We start from the raw sequence: 17,154 nt of genomic DNA on the forward strand, positions 1-17,154 counted from the left end.
AAAAATCCCCATTGATCAATACTTTATAGTACTCATGTGTTAAACTTTGCCTGAGCAAAAGTCTGACATACAGCCAGTTCTCAACTGCTGGTTAACTAAATAAAGTGTTGTCACAAAAACACCATTCATATTATATTGCGATTACAAATCAAGTGAGTTTGAAGTTGTGATGAGATGAGAAGTCCCACCTTCAGGACTATATGTAGGAAACTATATGTCTCAACCAGTTACTATGAATTTGAGTGGACCAACGTGATTGTGTGGAGTTCCCCTAGGCTCAATACTTCCTTTATTTGGCATATATATGGTTCCACTCGGCTGAATTTTGCACAACAATAAAATTAATATCTTAATTCATAATTATGCAGACAACTCCAATATGTTTCTTGCTCAGTCACCAAGTGAGTATAGTCCCATAATTTTTCTGATCTGATGTGTCTGACCTGCCTTCAGCTACAGTGAATACATATAAAACGGAAATTATTAGCTTTGGACGGGAGAAGAAAGGATGACGGTCAGCGATTCTCTGTCTTGAAAACCAGAAACCAAGCCAGAGATCCTGGTGCAATCATGAGATGATCAATATCAAGCTAGAATCAGGAGTTGATTAGCTTAGCTTAGCATAAAAGCTGGCAGCAGGAGGGAAACAGCTAGCCTGGCTCTGTCCGTAGGTAACAAAATCCACCTACAGTACGAGCACCTCTTAAGCTCACTGATTAACAGGTTATATCTCATTTGTTTAAGCCGTACTATTTAAGCCTCTCAGTCTTTCAATACAGCTTCAACATAGGCATTACCAGGTGCAGTGTGGCACAGATCAGCTCAGTTTGGGTTAATCAGTATAAAAAACAAAGCGTAAAAACAAATGTTTTTTGGACAGAGGCAGGCCAGGTATTTGTGAGTAGTATTGATCTTCTCATCTAACTCTGAGAGACAGCAAATAAGCGTATTTCTCAGAATCTCAAACAATTTATTTTAACATCCAGATCAATTCAATAACAAAATCTACATACTGTAGTATTAGCTTACATGTAAGAATGAGAGGATTCATCATGTCCAGGCATGGCCTAGAGAAACGTGTCCATGCTTTCATTTTCACCATGTGACTTCAGCTGATTCAAACTAAAACATCATGCCAATCCTCAGGCCTCTGCATTGGCTTCCAGTGTGTCATAAAATAATTTAAATCGATGGTGCTAGTCTATAAATCTCTCATCGGTTTAGGTGCAAACTATATTCTCTGACTGTCTTGAATGGACGTGTTCATTGTGGAGTCTAGACACCCCTTGTCAGGTGACTCTGCCTCTAAAGTCATCAGGTAGCATTATGCTAAAGATCCCCAGAGAAGCAATAACAATAACAACAACAACAACAATAATAATAGTAATAATAAAATAATAATAATAACACGTAATAATAATATGTAATAATTAAAAGTATTAAGTATAATAAGTATTACCATGACTTTGACATAATGCAGATAAAAAAAACGTATATTTATGGAAGTTAACTTCCTTTTTTGAAAATGGCTCCTGAAATTTGCCTTTCAATGTTTTATGTTATAATTCTCAATTTTACTTATGTAAAGCACTTTGAAGCACCTTTGTGTATGCAATGTGCTACACATAATATAATGGGATAACAATTACATCCACTGTTGCTCTTACCACCAACAGTTACTGCAGTGACAAGTTTAATACAACAAATATAGAGAACAAAAAAAATAATGTTAGGAAGATGTGGCATCACAAAAGCGTGTTAGCAAAGTTTTTGTCACAGAAATTTTCAACTTTACTCACCCTTCCACCACAATTTGTCTACATGGAGAAAGAGAACAAAGCAAGCAAAGACCATTATAGAACTAAGTGGGCAGACTCTGAAAGGAATACACACCAAAGTACAAGTTTTTAGGAGCTTTCCCCATTTGGTCAACTGAGCTGTTAAGCACCAACTACTAGACAATATCCACCACAAACCTAATTAAGCCTGCTCAGTCTCTCAATAAAGCTCCTATATAGGTGTGACCAAGTGCAGTGTGCCACAGATCAGCCCAGTTTAGGTGAGAACACGCTGTAGAGAATGATCTATTTGAGAATACTGAGGCGTGATGGCACTACCTGATATAACTTTGGTAAATGCAATACGGTTTTGTAGAAATCCCAGTTTCTATCTCCTTATTAAGTAAACCTCAAGTACTCAATCTAAGAGCGACTTCGGTACATTCTGTTAATTGCTTTATTTAGGGTAATAAGTAAACTCAACTGCAGGGTAACGAAGGTACATGTAAACAGCTTAACCTGAATAAGAACTTAACCGGGCTGTGGCCAGATGTCATCTTACTCCGTCCATGTAAATAGCTTTGCTTTACCTTGTGTGTCCCTAATATACTGTAGGTGACTGTAAACAGGTGTTTACTCTTCGCGGATAAGATGTGCAGTGGGTGTTACAGTGGGGTACTAACATAGATGACACATTCATTGTAGCGGATGAGCAGGTTGCGGAGGATGCCAGCTTCGTTGAGGTCACCCAGACGGATCATGTCCTCCACGCCGTGGATGGAGGTCGGATGCATGGGCTTGATGTTGGTGGCATTCTGAGGGGAAATCCAGTGTTCCTGTGTGAGTGGAGAAAGACAAGTCAGAGCAGATTAGAGAGATAGTGGTATGGAAAACTGGTTTATTACATCTTGGGTAATTTCTTTTTTGTATTGGTTATGATAAGATTGCTAATATGTGGGAAAAAAGTCCAACCGGGCAAGAAAAAAAACGAGACAATTCAGTCGATCAGAGTTGTTAACAAGCCAACAGGTTATCCTGATCCCGGAAAGCGAACAAACCTGACATGTTGTTAATAAGTAAGTAATTGTATTTATATGGCACATTTCAGGAGCATAGAAGTGCTTCACAAAATAAACAAAGCATCCAACAAACATACAGACATTAAACACCATATAATAGAAATAAAAAGATTACAATCCCTCATTGCAGACAAGAGAAGCCGAGGAGAAGTTTCTTTCTTTAAGCTGTCACACTCCTTAAAATTGAACCTTGTTTAAAGACTGTATGCTCGGCTGATAGAATCTAGAAATGACTTTCATGTTAATCACTCACCCTCATCATATTATCATAGTACAGTGATACTATGTCTCTTTTATTTTAACCTCTGTCTTTTAACTTTAATTTAACCTTTTAAGTTCTCAGACTATAGCAAACTATCATTTCTCTAAACATTGTACTTGTGTAGTGTTGACAAATAAAGATTGTTTTGATTTTATAACTATGACAAGTGCAGCGGATACAAGGTCAATCTGTAAACTGTGATGGATGTTTACAACAGACAGTTTGAGTAATAATTTATTTTACCATTCGCCTTTGTTTTCTCTTCTAAATAACTTAATTTAATTAAAAAATTTTCTACAACCTGTCTGTTTGTCTGTCCGCTTGTGTTTCTTGCCCAGTTTGACTTCTCTTAATGCCACATTCTCAGATTCCAGCAATTAACTTAATGGGTACAACATTTTTACTGATAGAGATAATCGCCAAAACTACAAAAATAAGACAGAAAGTTGAAAAAAGAAGAAGAATTCTCCTTTTAGGAGAACCATAAATAAAAGAAATACAGGATAATAATAACAGTTATTAAAGTAAGCAGATAAGATGTGTGTGTTAAGTTTGATTGATTTTATTGAGACTTATATCTCAGTTTAGTTAAAAAGGCTTCTTATAGACCACCACTGTGATTCTTTCCTGATTCAAAAAACATAATTAACGTGAAGAAACAATCATCATATCCAATCTGAAGTCATACAGAACAATATCCCAAACTACAAACAAAAACTGAGTTTATTAAATTTCTATACTGTGTCTGCAGGTTGATACGTATGTGTGTACATACAGCAAAAGTACCAGTGCACTTCCTGTTCTGCTGTTGACTTACCCTGCCTGCATCATCCAGGACCTGGATCTGTCCAGAGTCGCATAGTTTGACCACGGCTCCCACAGGGACGTCAAACTCTCGGCCCGTTTTAAGGTCCAACCACACATAGTCGCCCTGGATTATAAAACACAGTTGTGGTTAAGTATAAATAACTGTACCCCAAAATTAACATTTACAATAGTAAATAGAAAATTAAAAAAAGATAATAGCAAATATATAAGTAGTTAGCATAATAAGGCCAAAATTAAATGTTTAAAAGAAAAAGAAAACTGAAAGAGGAAAGTTGATTTTGTGCAATAGAAAAAATGTACATGCTCAAATAAAAACACACAAAAGCTTAATTGGAAAGGGAAAAATAAGTATGCATTTAACATTTTGCTTTTCAAGCTGTATGTTACTGAGCGGTTAAATACAACACAAACTTAAATTTAAAGCTGCCAACTTTTTTAAAACAAGAAAATATCAATAAATAAATGGGATGTGTGAAACAGTATGGCTGTTGTTGTGACAGTCCCATTTTTGTGATGTTCAGAGGCCTTCTGGGGCCTAAACTGTGTGTTGTATGTCATAGGTGAATGAGGTGAATTTGAGGTAAGGCATAGCAACAACAAGCAAGAAGGAACGCAGAGAAAACAAAGAACAGCCAAGCTAATTCTGCTTCCAGACTTACACCCAGGAGGATTTAACACGGGTTAAACCTGTGTCTGCAGTCGATGTGAATGGGTCAACATGTCTTATACAATAGTGCTCGGTTTTGGTGTGAAAACATGAACACAAGTGTCTATAATGTATGACTGAAACTTAAATGGGCTACAATCTATATCTTTATAACAATGTGTCCTATAACTGTGCGACAATCTGTAGCTCCCTTCTGCTTTCTGGAGGTTTACAGTGAGTTTTAGCTTATTGTTTAACTGTCCAGCTCATAAATTGGTAGCACTTATATAATAATAACTACACACTATAAAGCATTAGTTAAGTATTAGTAAATACGTAATTCATCATTTATAAAGCATTGTTCATACATTAATACACATTAGTAAGTCATTCATAGTTATAGAGTTATAAATGTTTTATTCTTGTTATCTACACACTATGAAGCAGTTGTTAATTATTAGTACATTTTTAATTCATCGTTTATAAACCATTGTTCTTACATTATAACACATTAAGAAGTCATTTATAAACATAGTTACACATGTTGTATTCTTTATTAATCTATAATGTGCTTAATAATTGTATTTTCATACTTATATATATATATGATCGGTTCACTATTTATAAATTAAGTATAATTTTAATGACAAAAACATTTATAACTGTTTATGAATGACTTACTAATGTGTATTAATGAATGAACAATGCTTTATAAGTGATGAATTCTGTATTTACTAATACTTAACTACACACTATAAAGCATTAGTTATTATAAAGTGCTACCCATAAATTTACTGTTTTGGTTCACTTTTACACTCCTGCTGTGCTGTTTCAAGGTAGACAAGTCAGCAAAATGGGCTTGACTGCCAAGAGAGACTCAAACTTCTTCTTCATGCAACCTGTTAGGCTTTAGAAGTCGAAATGGCTGAGACTGAATGTCTAAAAAAGACATTATGGAAGCATCCAAGTGCTTTCCTAATGTCCATTCAGTTCTGAACTGAAGAAGTCTCTTGGAAGTGGGACGAAACGTCTTCTAGTATCTTCAACCAAGTTCAGTTGCCCTTGATTTTAACCTTCTCTGGATAACTATGACCTGGATGACTGAGAATCTTCACGACATTATGGAAGCAATAATAAGCCTGCATAAAAATTCTATTTGGCTATTTAAGGCACTGCATCAAGCTGTAAAAACAACATTGACATATTATACACTTATAAAGCTGGTATGGCAAACGCATTAGTTAACAGAAAAATATTCAATTATTCATCTCTTAGCTGCTAAATGCATCACCATGATCACCAGCTAGTAGGTAACTTTGTCTCTCTGACGTTTGGTGCTGGGCAGACAGTGGATTTATCAGAGCTTGTGTGCTGAAAACAGCAGCGTTCTGTGGCTGGAAATTGGGCCAATAAGAAAAACCAAAACAACATCTCATTAATGAGCTGTAGATTTTGGTGGAAAAAAAAGAAGAAACCGATTATAAACCGTTTTTATAAACAACATTCCTAATTGGATCTGTTGATGGGACTTAATTGTTATGTGACATGATTTGCATATTCATTATTTCATTTTATTTTTACGATATTAATATTTTGATATCATAATGAGAGTTGTTTCCTTGCATTTGTTGGACATGAAATTGTGTGATGCCACAATACTGACTTCCTGTGTATTAAATAAAGTAACAATCAATGTTTTATTATTTCCCCGATTGAAACCTGCGAGACTGGCTGTTTGAAACCAATATGCCATATGAATAAAGGCTTTTAATACACCATAACTTCTTCTTACACTCCCACAAGATCCATCAAACTACCAAAAATAACCAACAAGATTTAAAAGCTGCCAGAGGTGAGTGTGTGAGGTCTGTGTGAGAGCAAGTTATGTGTTACCTTTATCATGTCATCTTTTCTTCTATAATCTTACTGTTTTTGAGCCTGTGATTATTTCATTATGTATGTTGAATAACTAGGAAATATCAAAGTTGCATCACATGCCCACAGTTGCCTACTTTTTCAGCTGCCAACTCTCTGAATGGGAGGATTAAGTCTGAAAAAGGCTTAAACTGGACCACATTCATACCCCTTGACCTTAGAGTTTGATGTTGTTTGGGTATGTAACACTGAGTGAGGTCTAAATTTAGAGGGCCAGGGGATCACCACAGATATTACAATTCATACTGGAGAGAACATAAATGTGTAAACCAAATTTCATAGCAATCCATCCAATCGTTAGTCCTAAAGACACATCATCTGGGAATCATGAATGTTTGAACAAAAATATGTTCCAATCTATGTATTTAGTCTAGCAGATGTTGAGATATTTAGCTAGATAAGCAAAACATTTGACCTATTGGAGGCACTAGATAAAATGTCAGGGGATCACCAAAGATATTGCAATTCATCCTGGGTGGAACATGAATAATTTCATCGCATTAGGAGTTGAGTAAGAAAAGTATAAATAATATGTAATTTGTTAAGCAGTTATATCCTCCTGTCATCCTGGCTCAAGCTGACCTAAACAGCCTGAGTTTGAGAGAGTTATTGTGAAACGGAAAGCGGCACAATAATGATTTTATCTCATTATCTTTTCATAATCGTTGGAGCCTAAACTCGTAATTAAAAATAAAATTTGATTAATCATCCAGCCCTAGTTAAGTCTGAAGTAGAATATATGCCAAGTGAAACTGATTTGTACTTTTTTTCCAATCGTGTGTTTAAACCCGTTTTTCCATGTGAGAAAAAGTTTCTATTTTCTACAAGTACCCACAGATTTTCACTGTCTCCACTTTTTTAAAGGCTCAACATAATTCGAAGCTGCTGGTAAACACAGCTCCATGTTCACCCCTAGAGTCTAGACCGTGACCTTAAAGAGGTTATTTTTGCTTCCATTTAACAACATCCAGACGTCGACCATCGAATGAGATTCATAGCCGAAGCTCTGAGCTGAGATTGAAACAGCTCAGTGTGTCTGAGTTGTGCCCTGCAGGACTCCAGCGGGAGAAAGGCACCAGGATCTAGTTAGTGAAGAGGAACTATTGATGGCCTGATATGAGGTAATCACACGTCTGACTGAAGAAAGACAACAGCTTCTGCTATATTTAGTGTGGTAGGACTCCGCAGTGCGAGTCAAATGTCAAAGAACAATGCATAAAGGTTCTTTTCTCACTTGATTCACACTGCATTAGTTAACTTTTTCATCTAGTTAATTTAATTCCATTAATCATACTTTTTGTATTCATTTTAATCACTCAAACCCACTGGCTGATCCACAAATGTCAAATTCATGTTTTACAAACAAGAAGAAAATAGTCTGAGAAGATAGCAAAATATCTAGTATATAGTATAAAATGATCTACAATATAATCTAGAATATTAGTAATTGATGTAATGATCAAACCATAAAAGATCTCAATTTCAATGTGATAGAGCATATATGCAGTATATGATATACTGTATATTAGCAAAAACATTTTTATTTAAAGGGAATATCGCAAGGCATAAGTAAATAATTCTGTGTTCTCTTAGTCCGCTCATGTCATTTACCTCTTCTGACATCTAGCAACGAAGACAGAAAGAGCAATGGGACTCATGCATGAACAGATTTGTCTTTAAGTGGCACGTATGAGTGATGTGAAAGAATTTGTTGCATTCAGCAAATTTTCTCTTTGGCCCACAGAAAATACACGAGAGGTCCAGGCCTGCTGTGCGGTTCATGTACAGATAGTCTCACCTTCTTCACACTAATCTGCCTCGAATCGATTTTCTCAGATTTCATTGACATGTTTTAGCACAGCAACTTTAACAGTCCAGTTTAATCCTCTGTTACACGTTCTCATGACTGCCTCCATTTGCTAAAAGGTTTCTGAACATTAGCTAGCAACAACAAATGTTAAATAACAAATGAAAATTCTATGAGAAAGGTTTACTTGCACAATAGGAAAACATGAAATGCAATGTAAATATAGAAGAAACACACCTGCCTTGTCCAAAAAAAGTGACTTAGGCTAAAAAAACAAGCTGCTGATTACTGCATTATATTCGATAATATTTTTATATTCTGAATTGTCACTGGCCACATGAATTTTGCTTCCCTTCATGTAAATAAAGACATTTCCACAAAAAATTGGTGCAGAAAATGTCTCTAGAATGCAGGAAATTAAATGTTTAATGCACTGGGAGAAACACCCAGACCCTCAAATCAAATAGCATATTTCATCAATGAAGATTTCTTTTAAATAGCCTTGGAAATAAAATATAATATAAAAAAATATAAAATATATAAAATATAAAATAAAAAGTAAATAAAAATAAAAGTAAGTACTGTAACCACAACTGTACGCTGGCAGTGTAGTAGCCTCTGTCGTTGCTGCTCTGTTGCTGCTGCAGTGGTCTGTGTGAATGGGACCAGAGGGCTTTGTGGGCGTGACTGGCCAGACGGCTACTCGCGGGCGCTTGTGGAGCTTCTCAACACCGAAAACATTTGAGCACATTTTTGATTGACCATCAACTTACTTTAAAACTGCCAATATTCGAAATCTGCACTGTTGATTTCTCGCTTTAAAACTTCTCAAAGGAGATTTAATGAGGAAATCTTCACACTTAAACATCATCTCTGTAATGATGCGTCGACAACGAAATTTTGCGTCAACGCATTTTTATAATCGACGTTGTTGATTATGTCGACTAATCGTTGCAGCCCTATTTACAAATAACAATGTATATTTACAAACAATGTGTTATGTTTTCATCTCATGATGAATGAGTTCTTAAAGCCCATTGTTTCCAGAAAAATATGAGTCTGAAAATGTAATTTTTCAATGCTGTGATCCCAACAAAATAGTTTCCATTGCTTCAGGGTAGTGGCAGAAATCTCTGAGAAAGAAATCTTAAACCTGGGCCATCTGTCCAAAAATAGTTACCACTAGAGGTGAGTGAGAACAGGACTTTTTTTTTACTTGGGTGAACTGACCCTTTAACACACCGCATTTATTCTTAACACCTTCCTTTTGCTATATAATTAATCCATTATATTCTTATTTGCCCTATCTGATTTTGCTGTTGCAAAAATCTATTTATCAAGTTCCATCTAATCTTTTATTGATATTATAATTGCCTTCTGCTTATCTGTGTTTTAAGCAGGCTCTTCATGAACAGTGTCACCTACAAGGGTGATTTGGGATTGGCAAGAGGAAAAGAAAAGAGTGACTTTCTGTCCTTCTCCAACAGCTAATACTCAGACACCCTTGAAACAGGCACTAAATGCTGCTACGTATGTAGTTGCTCAGAAGGTCAGAGGCATCAGTGTGTGTATGATAATTGACCATTTGCTAGATCCTGACCCCTGTACAGCAATTGTCCAATCACAGCTTAGCAACAGTAACCAGGAACAAGTCTGTCAGTCTTTGGACTTCTACACAAGCAGAAAAAGTGTGCTTTGGACTGCAGTGAGAACAATACTAGAGTTTGGAGGTTGGTATCCCCTTTCCAAAACTAAACAAAGAAGACTAAAAGTGAAGTAATGGATTTAACTGGTTTATCTGCTCCAAGGTAAGCTGCAAACATTTGCATGGCCTGCTAACTAGCTTACAACCAACAGTATTGACCTACTGTTTATTTTAATTTTGGAAAGTCAGCCTTTAATGTTAATGCCCCAAATTCTTGGAATGATTGTCTACACACGCTAAAATCAATACTGTACAAACCTAAGGATAATGTAATACCATGATCATAAACAAATCAAACATTATCACATGGGCTAACAAGTTACATTACAAAAATCCCTGTTCAGGACTGGAACATCCACCGTTTGGGAGCCAAGCCAAGGGGTAGTGATGGCTAAATGAATAAATGTAATGTGAATTGAAGATAATCTAAATTCTTATATAACAGTAACACTAATGTCCTGGTTTGGTTTACAGATGTTTATACTTCAGCAGCTCCAGCTAAACTTGCATTAGAGAGCATTTGCCAGACTTCTTAAATCCTTTTCTCTTGTAAAGCTGAACCATCAAAGCATATATCTAACCTTTGTATTTCTTGTATGCGTTTCTATAGTTAGCAGCCAAATCATCCAAGAGTTAGTTAGTGTTAGAACATTTAAATACTTACATTTTTATTTACAATACTGTACTTTAAAACTAGGACTTACGAGCTCCACCCAGCAATATGCATTGCAACAATGCTGCTTCTTTATATTAATTTCTTCTGTGGATCATTAGCCTGTGACGATACTGACTTTTTGCCTGGGAAATACAGCTTTAGCCTCATCTCTAGCACGATATCATGTATATAGCAATCAAGTGCATGTTTACCTGCTTTCGATTTCAGCTGGAAAGTTAGTAGTAGACAGTTTTAGCATTAGCATTATCTTATTCTAGTTTGCTATAATCAGCTAGCAATAGTCATCATTTGAGCCCTCAAACTCCACAGTAGTCAGCTAGAAATCAGAAGTCTGCTATTGTTTGAAATTAAAGTATCATAGTTAAACAAATTACTGGGAATTTTAAGATGTACATTGTAAACTGTATCATGACAACAGAAAGGGCTTAGCAAACGGTCAATTGTGAAAAAGATATGTCGGCTGTGTGTGAGATGAAAGCAGCTTCTGAGCAGATCAAGCCATTTCTACCCAACATGACCTACCTGCTGAAGAATGACCATGGTTCAGCCTCAGGTCGATACCAGGACATCAGAAGTCACCATGTGTGGGCTCTGCAAAGGAGGCAAACCACAGACATCATCCAACTGAAAGAACAAACTAATTTAATGAATTATACATAAACTTAAACAAAAGCATGTAATTTATGGACACTACAAACAATGCTTTGAAATTAGCTAATACAGAGCAACATTAGCATTCATTTGGAGTCTTGTTTCTGGCCACCAGATGAATGTTGTCCAATATTTGCTCCCCCATAGCTCTGTTTTGGTCTTCACCAACTCCTGAGGATAATATCTGGCTCTTTGGTTTCTAAATGCTCCACTGTGTTCACCAGCTAGCTGCTAACTTTGTCCGTCTGCCATTTAGTGATGCGCAAGTAGCATATGGTGGGTTTTTTAGAGCATTTTTTGCTAAAAACAGCTGCCTGCTAATGCTGAAAACAAGGTCGATTACAGCAGAATTTTCGGGCCAGAAAACCAAAACAATTAACTGAAAGAGACATTTGATCAATTGTTCATATATAGATATTGATTAGACTGGCAGCAGCAGTCGACACAAATAGGGGAGCCAGTAATCATGTGGATGTGGACATGTTAACTTAAGTACCACACAGTAATAGACATAGCAGGGCTACCACAGAGACAATCAGCCATGTGGCTCACCTGAACATCGGAGACTAGTGAAGGAAAGGGTTAAATTGTCTGGTGGGGGCTGTGTTAAGGCTTACTTGGATTCCTGGGGCTAATCCTATCGCTTAAGTAGGAGCCATAGTTGTTGCAGTTATGACTGCTGAATCATTTTCTCCCCCACTGAGCCAGCTTTCCTTTGTTACCCTCATTCACAATGCCGAAGGTGCAGTACTGCAGACAACATCCTTTGTTTCCACTTAACTATGTTAAGCAAAGTTGAAGAAGAATTTTTATTCTTTACACATTTTACTGTTGTAAATACAGTGGATAAAATACTACAGTTAACTTATTTATTTAGTTTGCGCTGCAGTCTCTGGTTGTTTGAAAAATACTAAATTTTTAATGCTGGAACACAGTCCAGTTTGGAGCTATAATGAAATCAAATTGATCAATTTAAATGGATTATTGAATCAGACCTGAAGGGAACTGAGATGGCATTTTGCCTGGTAATTCATTTTAGGAAAAACAAACAAGTTGGCAACATAAAGAGCTTGTGTGGCTGAAAAACAACAAGCCCAGACTACATCAGTGATGAAGACAACCCCTGTCACAGGAGGGAAGGGCTAAGTGTATTAATGATCCATTAGTGGTCCAATAAGTAGATTAACATTTAGTTGGATGTGCCACACCCACATTCTAGATCAAAGTAATCTATATTTAAGACACATTATATGTAAAAAAGATCCACAGATTTATCTTGAACAGGGGCAGTAAACCTTTTAAAGAGCAGCATTTATAGCATACTGTTAATTTCCAGCCAAGTTCATCCATATGTAGCAAGTCACACAATGTTCAGCTAATGCCAAGACAGAGCCTCTAATCCAAGACCACAGGGTGCCAATCTGGCAACTGTCCCAAACACAGACCTGTAGGTCTGTACTAAAATTGACATCTTGGCCCTCCCTGTTACCCCAACCCCATTAAACAACTTACAAACCCAAATGTGCTGTAGATTATGCTAACAATTAGCACTCATACAAGACTACATTTTTGGTAACTGTGAAGTAAAGAAAGTTTCCACAATTCATTTGTTACACTGTCCCATGCTTAAAAAGCTTAAAAGGTAAAACTCATTCTCAATCTGTCTCAAGTCTGAGCCTCATGTACACTAAGGTCACATGGAATGCAAACAGAGATAAATGTCTTTAAATAACAGAAATAAGTGTCCGTGGAATCAATTTCATCATGCTTTTGAAAACAGAATACAGAAATATGCCTTATTCAAATTCACATTATAACTTTGCTATGGTTAGGAGAGCTCTTCAAATCAGCTGGCGATGTTCAGGTTTCAGCTATTTAGTTTTGTTTAGTGTTTTTGGGTTCAGGTCATGTTATTTTCAATCAGAATTTATTGAGAAATGTTTGTCTTTCCTTCTCTGACGGTGCCAATCATCTGTGTCCTTGCATGGACAAGATACAAAACATAGACAGAGTGTGGCCAATGTGTTACATCAGCTTGTAATGGATGAAAATAAGAAAAATAAAGCATCAGGTCTTGGTTTAGGTTTAGGTCTCTTATTTGGCAGTGGCAATTAGTGTCTAGTTGGGTCAGGTCTTAAAGACACAGGTACTGAGTCTCACTTTTAGACCTGTACAGAACTGTAGATGTTAGAGAAGACTTCTGGGACCTAACTAGACTAAGAGCCTTCAGTCATGCTAGCAGCACTGTGAGGTTGTACCCGGGCACAGAAATGCTTTGAGATAAATGCTAACATCACCATGCTAACACGCTGATGTTGAGTAGGTATAATGTTTACCATTTCCATAATCTTATTTAAGGATATTAGCATGCTAACATTTGTTTATTAGCACTAAAAATAAGGTACAGCTGAGCCAGATGGGAATGTTTTGCAGGTTTTTTGTCATAAACAAGCTTTCACAGATAGCTGAGCTCTCTCTCTGTCTCTAAATTCTTTACACACCCCTTCATAATTTATCTGCCTATTGTCTCTGACAGATTTTCTACTATGCAATTAACCTTGTAAATGATGCCATTAGTTAGCATAACCAGTCCATAACAACAAAAACAAAGTTTCAAGATGCTAACATCAACAGTTTCATTACATGTTAAATGAAAGGAATCTGAAAGTATGTGACTCATATCCTTCTGAATAATTCAGAATAAAAAAAGAGATGCTTTATTAGACCTTAATGTTTGAAACCTCAACTCTCCATCGTCACAACTCATAAGACACCAAGTAAACCTGGTCAGAGATTTTCATGTAATGGGCCAACAGCAATCTTGCTAATGCCTTGGTTGCTAATCTCTGTGTGTGGTCCTTAATGCTCTTCTAACAAGCATGTGTACTGTATGTGTATCAGTTCTGACTCACATGGCAGGGATTCAGAGGCGCGCAGAGACCTGAAGCATTCATCGTTGACAAAGAAAGTTTAATGTTTCCATGTCTTCCATGAGTTCTGGGGTTCAGTCTCTGCAAAAAATAGCACAAAAGTCAGGGGTGGAACGATACCAAGTACTCAAGTAGGGGAAACAGTTTTTTTCACCCAAATCCTCGAACAGCTTATTTAAATTGCGATTAATAGTTTTTTACCAAATATCTGTCTCTTCCTATTAGATGTTCTTTAGAGAAATTACAAAAATAAAGTACAATACAACTCAAAGGGACCTTGTATCCTAGTATTTGTTTTACACACCCTATTCCAAAACCATTTCCAAGAATTATGTGAGAGATCTGCATGAAATGATCCATACTTTTCTTAACATATTAGACGTCTATGTAACTGCTGTACTTGATGAGAGTTAAATGACAAGATTGATTCATCTCTCATGTAAGGTAAAGGTAAATATTCTGCCTACCAGCACCTCTAAAGGTCACTATGTAACATGTCATATCTCATTTGTTCAATCTGTACAAAAACTGAAGTGTGAAATTTCTTTTTTAAACATTAGGACAGAGCCAGGCAAGCTGTTTCCCCTATTTCCATGATCTATGCTAAGCTAACCTGCTAGCTCCAGCTTCATATTAAACAGATTGACATGATATTGTTATCAAACTTCTTGCCTAACTCTCAGCAAGAAAGCAAATACATGCATTTCCCCAAATGCTGAACAATCCCTTTAATAAAACTCCAGCAACCTGACTAGGGGTCTTGGGGGTTACATCAGTTACCTTTGCCATATATTCAGCTGGTCGTAATATCATTCTTAAAAAATAATAATTGGCTGCAGTAAACCAGTTTTTAGCATTATCACTGATGGAAACACTCAGCTCAGGAGAGAGAAGTAGTTGTTGTACTGAACTGGTGCTTTGTTTAAAGCTAATTCACATTGTTCTGAGCTCAACTGCAGTAACAGTGAGGTCCAAGCCAAATTAGGAAGTGTGCTCCAATACTAGCTTCATTATATAGTCAGCACTGCGAATGTTCAAGCACTGATTTAATTGTGCAACTTTAAGACATTTTTATGGGTAAAAGGTTCTACAGGCATCTCATGTTCGCAAAGATGTGGATGAAACAGTAAAAAAGTTAGTAAGCAGGCCTTGAGTTTAGGGGTATTTTGATAATTGGTTAGTCGTTTCAGTCATTTTTCAAGTGAAAATAGTTAAACATTCTCTGGTTTCATCTTCTGAAATGAGAGGATTTGACGCTTGCCGTCGTCTTAATTCACTGAAAACTGAATTTCAAGGTTTAGGACTTTTGTTTGAACAAAACAAGACATTAAAGACGACATTGACCTGACTTTTTTGGTCAAACTACATTGATTTTATCTTATCCTGACCCAAATATTTTGTTTATATTATCACATTGATCATGCTTTTTTACTATCTCTTTAGGCTCCTGTTTCCTGCTTTTAAGGTACTTCATATGATTATTTTTTAATACAACAATTTTGCTACATTCATTCATTCTTTTCTGTATCCATTTCTAACCGCTTTGGAGATCAAAAACGGTTGGCTTATCTGTCAAGAGGTAATCTCTAATGTCATCTAAATTGTGAGCAGAGAAACCATTCAGACTTTATGCAACAAACACACATATTGTAGCCAAGTGTGTGTACTTGCAGGGTACATAATGGCTCCTGTAAGTGCTGGCATGGGACGAAGAGCAGTAAGAGGCTTTGGCCTAAAGCTACAGCAGGGAAGCAGCACTGTGGCCTGGCTGCAGGCTAAGCCCTCAGCCTCGACCCACGTTCACCTGCCTCACTTACCTCTCAACACAATTCTTTCTCCTGGTCTATTCTCCCCGTCTTTTCTGGGAAGGCGTTAAGAGGGCCAGAGTTGACAGGATGGCTGATGGTACAGGACTGGAGAAGCTGGAGGATGAACTCACGCTCCTGTCTTTGTCCGTCAGTCTCCTCCTTTGTTAAAAATCTTTCCCACGGCCTTCACCTGTTTCCCCTCTTTAGTGGTTCCAGCCGTCTGCACGTGGTTCAGCGGTTGCGGCCCGGTTACAGTTTGATTTCTGTGTCAGTGACGGGTCTCTCCAGACTCTCTTGCTGTGTCTCATTCATGGCTGCTGATCCTGATTAGCTGGGAGGTGGAGCCTGTTGGTGACAGATACAGAGACCAGCTGGGAGGTGGAGAGGGAGGTGACCCAGGTCATGATTTCCAAGTTTCTGCTCGTTTACCCCATGCTAAAAAAATTCAGTTTTCAGTTCAAAAGAGTTAGTCTCACAGGAATTAGACGACAAAACATATTTTCTAACTTACTTATTGTGGTATCTTGCCATGCAGATAGTTTTGTTTTTTGTACTCAGGTTCTGAGATTTTTGCCTGATTTTTTAACTAATACAAAACATGTACTTGGGGTACTTAAATTTACAACAGCAACATCTCTTTTCCAGAAACTGTTCTGCTGTTACATTGGATAATAAACAAACCTCATCTAGCGCTATGATCAGGTAAAAATATGTCCAAAACTTTCATGACATTCCCGTCAGCCTCAGCTGTACTTCTGTTTTCTGCTACATTATAATTAGCTAGTGCTAGCATGCCACAGGTTTAAACTATGATAGTGAACATAGTAAACATTATTTCTGATACACTATAGCTGTTTAGCAAAGACACACAAGACTTCAGGCATGGATTTAACAAACACAGCATGGATTTTTTTAAATGCCTTTCTTATATACTTAATTTTCATGCTCATTTACATTCAATATATGATACCTATCTTATGCTGCCATTTAGCCCAAGCATCTCTTTAAAATATATATAAAAAATGTTAATCCCTGCATCCCTATGTGTA

At 36.8% G+C, this 17,154-nt stretch overlaps 1 protein-coding gene across 1 annotated transcript in view; it reads right to left on the reverse strand.

The window, feature by feature from the left end:
• myo7ab (myosin VIIAb) overlaps positions 1-16,527 on the reverse strand; it is a 49,478-nt gene extending 32,951 nt beyond the window's left edge. Inside the window, exons 1-5 of the mRNA XM_038707909.1 lie at positions 16,115-16,527; positions 14,280-14,378; positions 11,239-11,307; positions 3,937-4,050; positions 2,462-2,614 (exon numbers count right to left, since the gene is read on the reverse strand). Coding sequence (XP_038563837.1) covers positions 2,462-2,614; positions 3,937-4,050; positions 11,239-11,256 — 285 coding nt within the window. The 5' untranslated portion in view covers positions 11,257-11,307; positions 14,280-14,378; positions 16,115-16,527. The remainder of the gene's footprint in view (positions 1-2,461; positions 2,615-3,936; positions 4,051-11,238; positions 11,308-14,279; positions 14,379-16,114) is intronic.
• Between the last annotated feature and the right edge of the window lie 627 nt (positions 16,528-17,154).

The sequence above is a fragment of the Micropterus salmoides genome, unplaced genomic scaffold, assembly GCF_014851395.1.
Source record: "Micropterus salmoides isolate LMB-PRFRI ecotype aquatic unplaced genomic scaffold, ASM1485139v1 Ms_hic_scaffold_9, whole genome shotgun sequence".
NCBI lineage: Eukaryota > Metazoa > Chordata > Actinopteri > Centrarchiformes > Centrarchidae > Micropterus > Micropterus salmoides.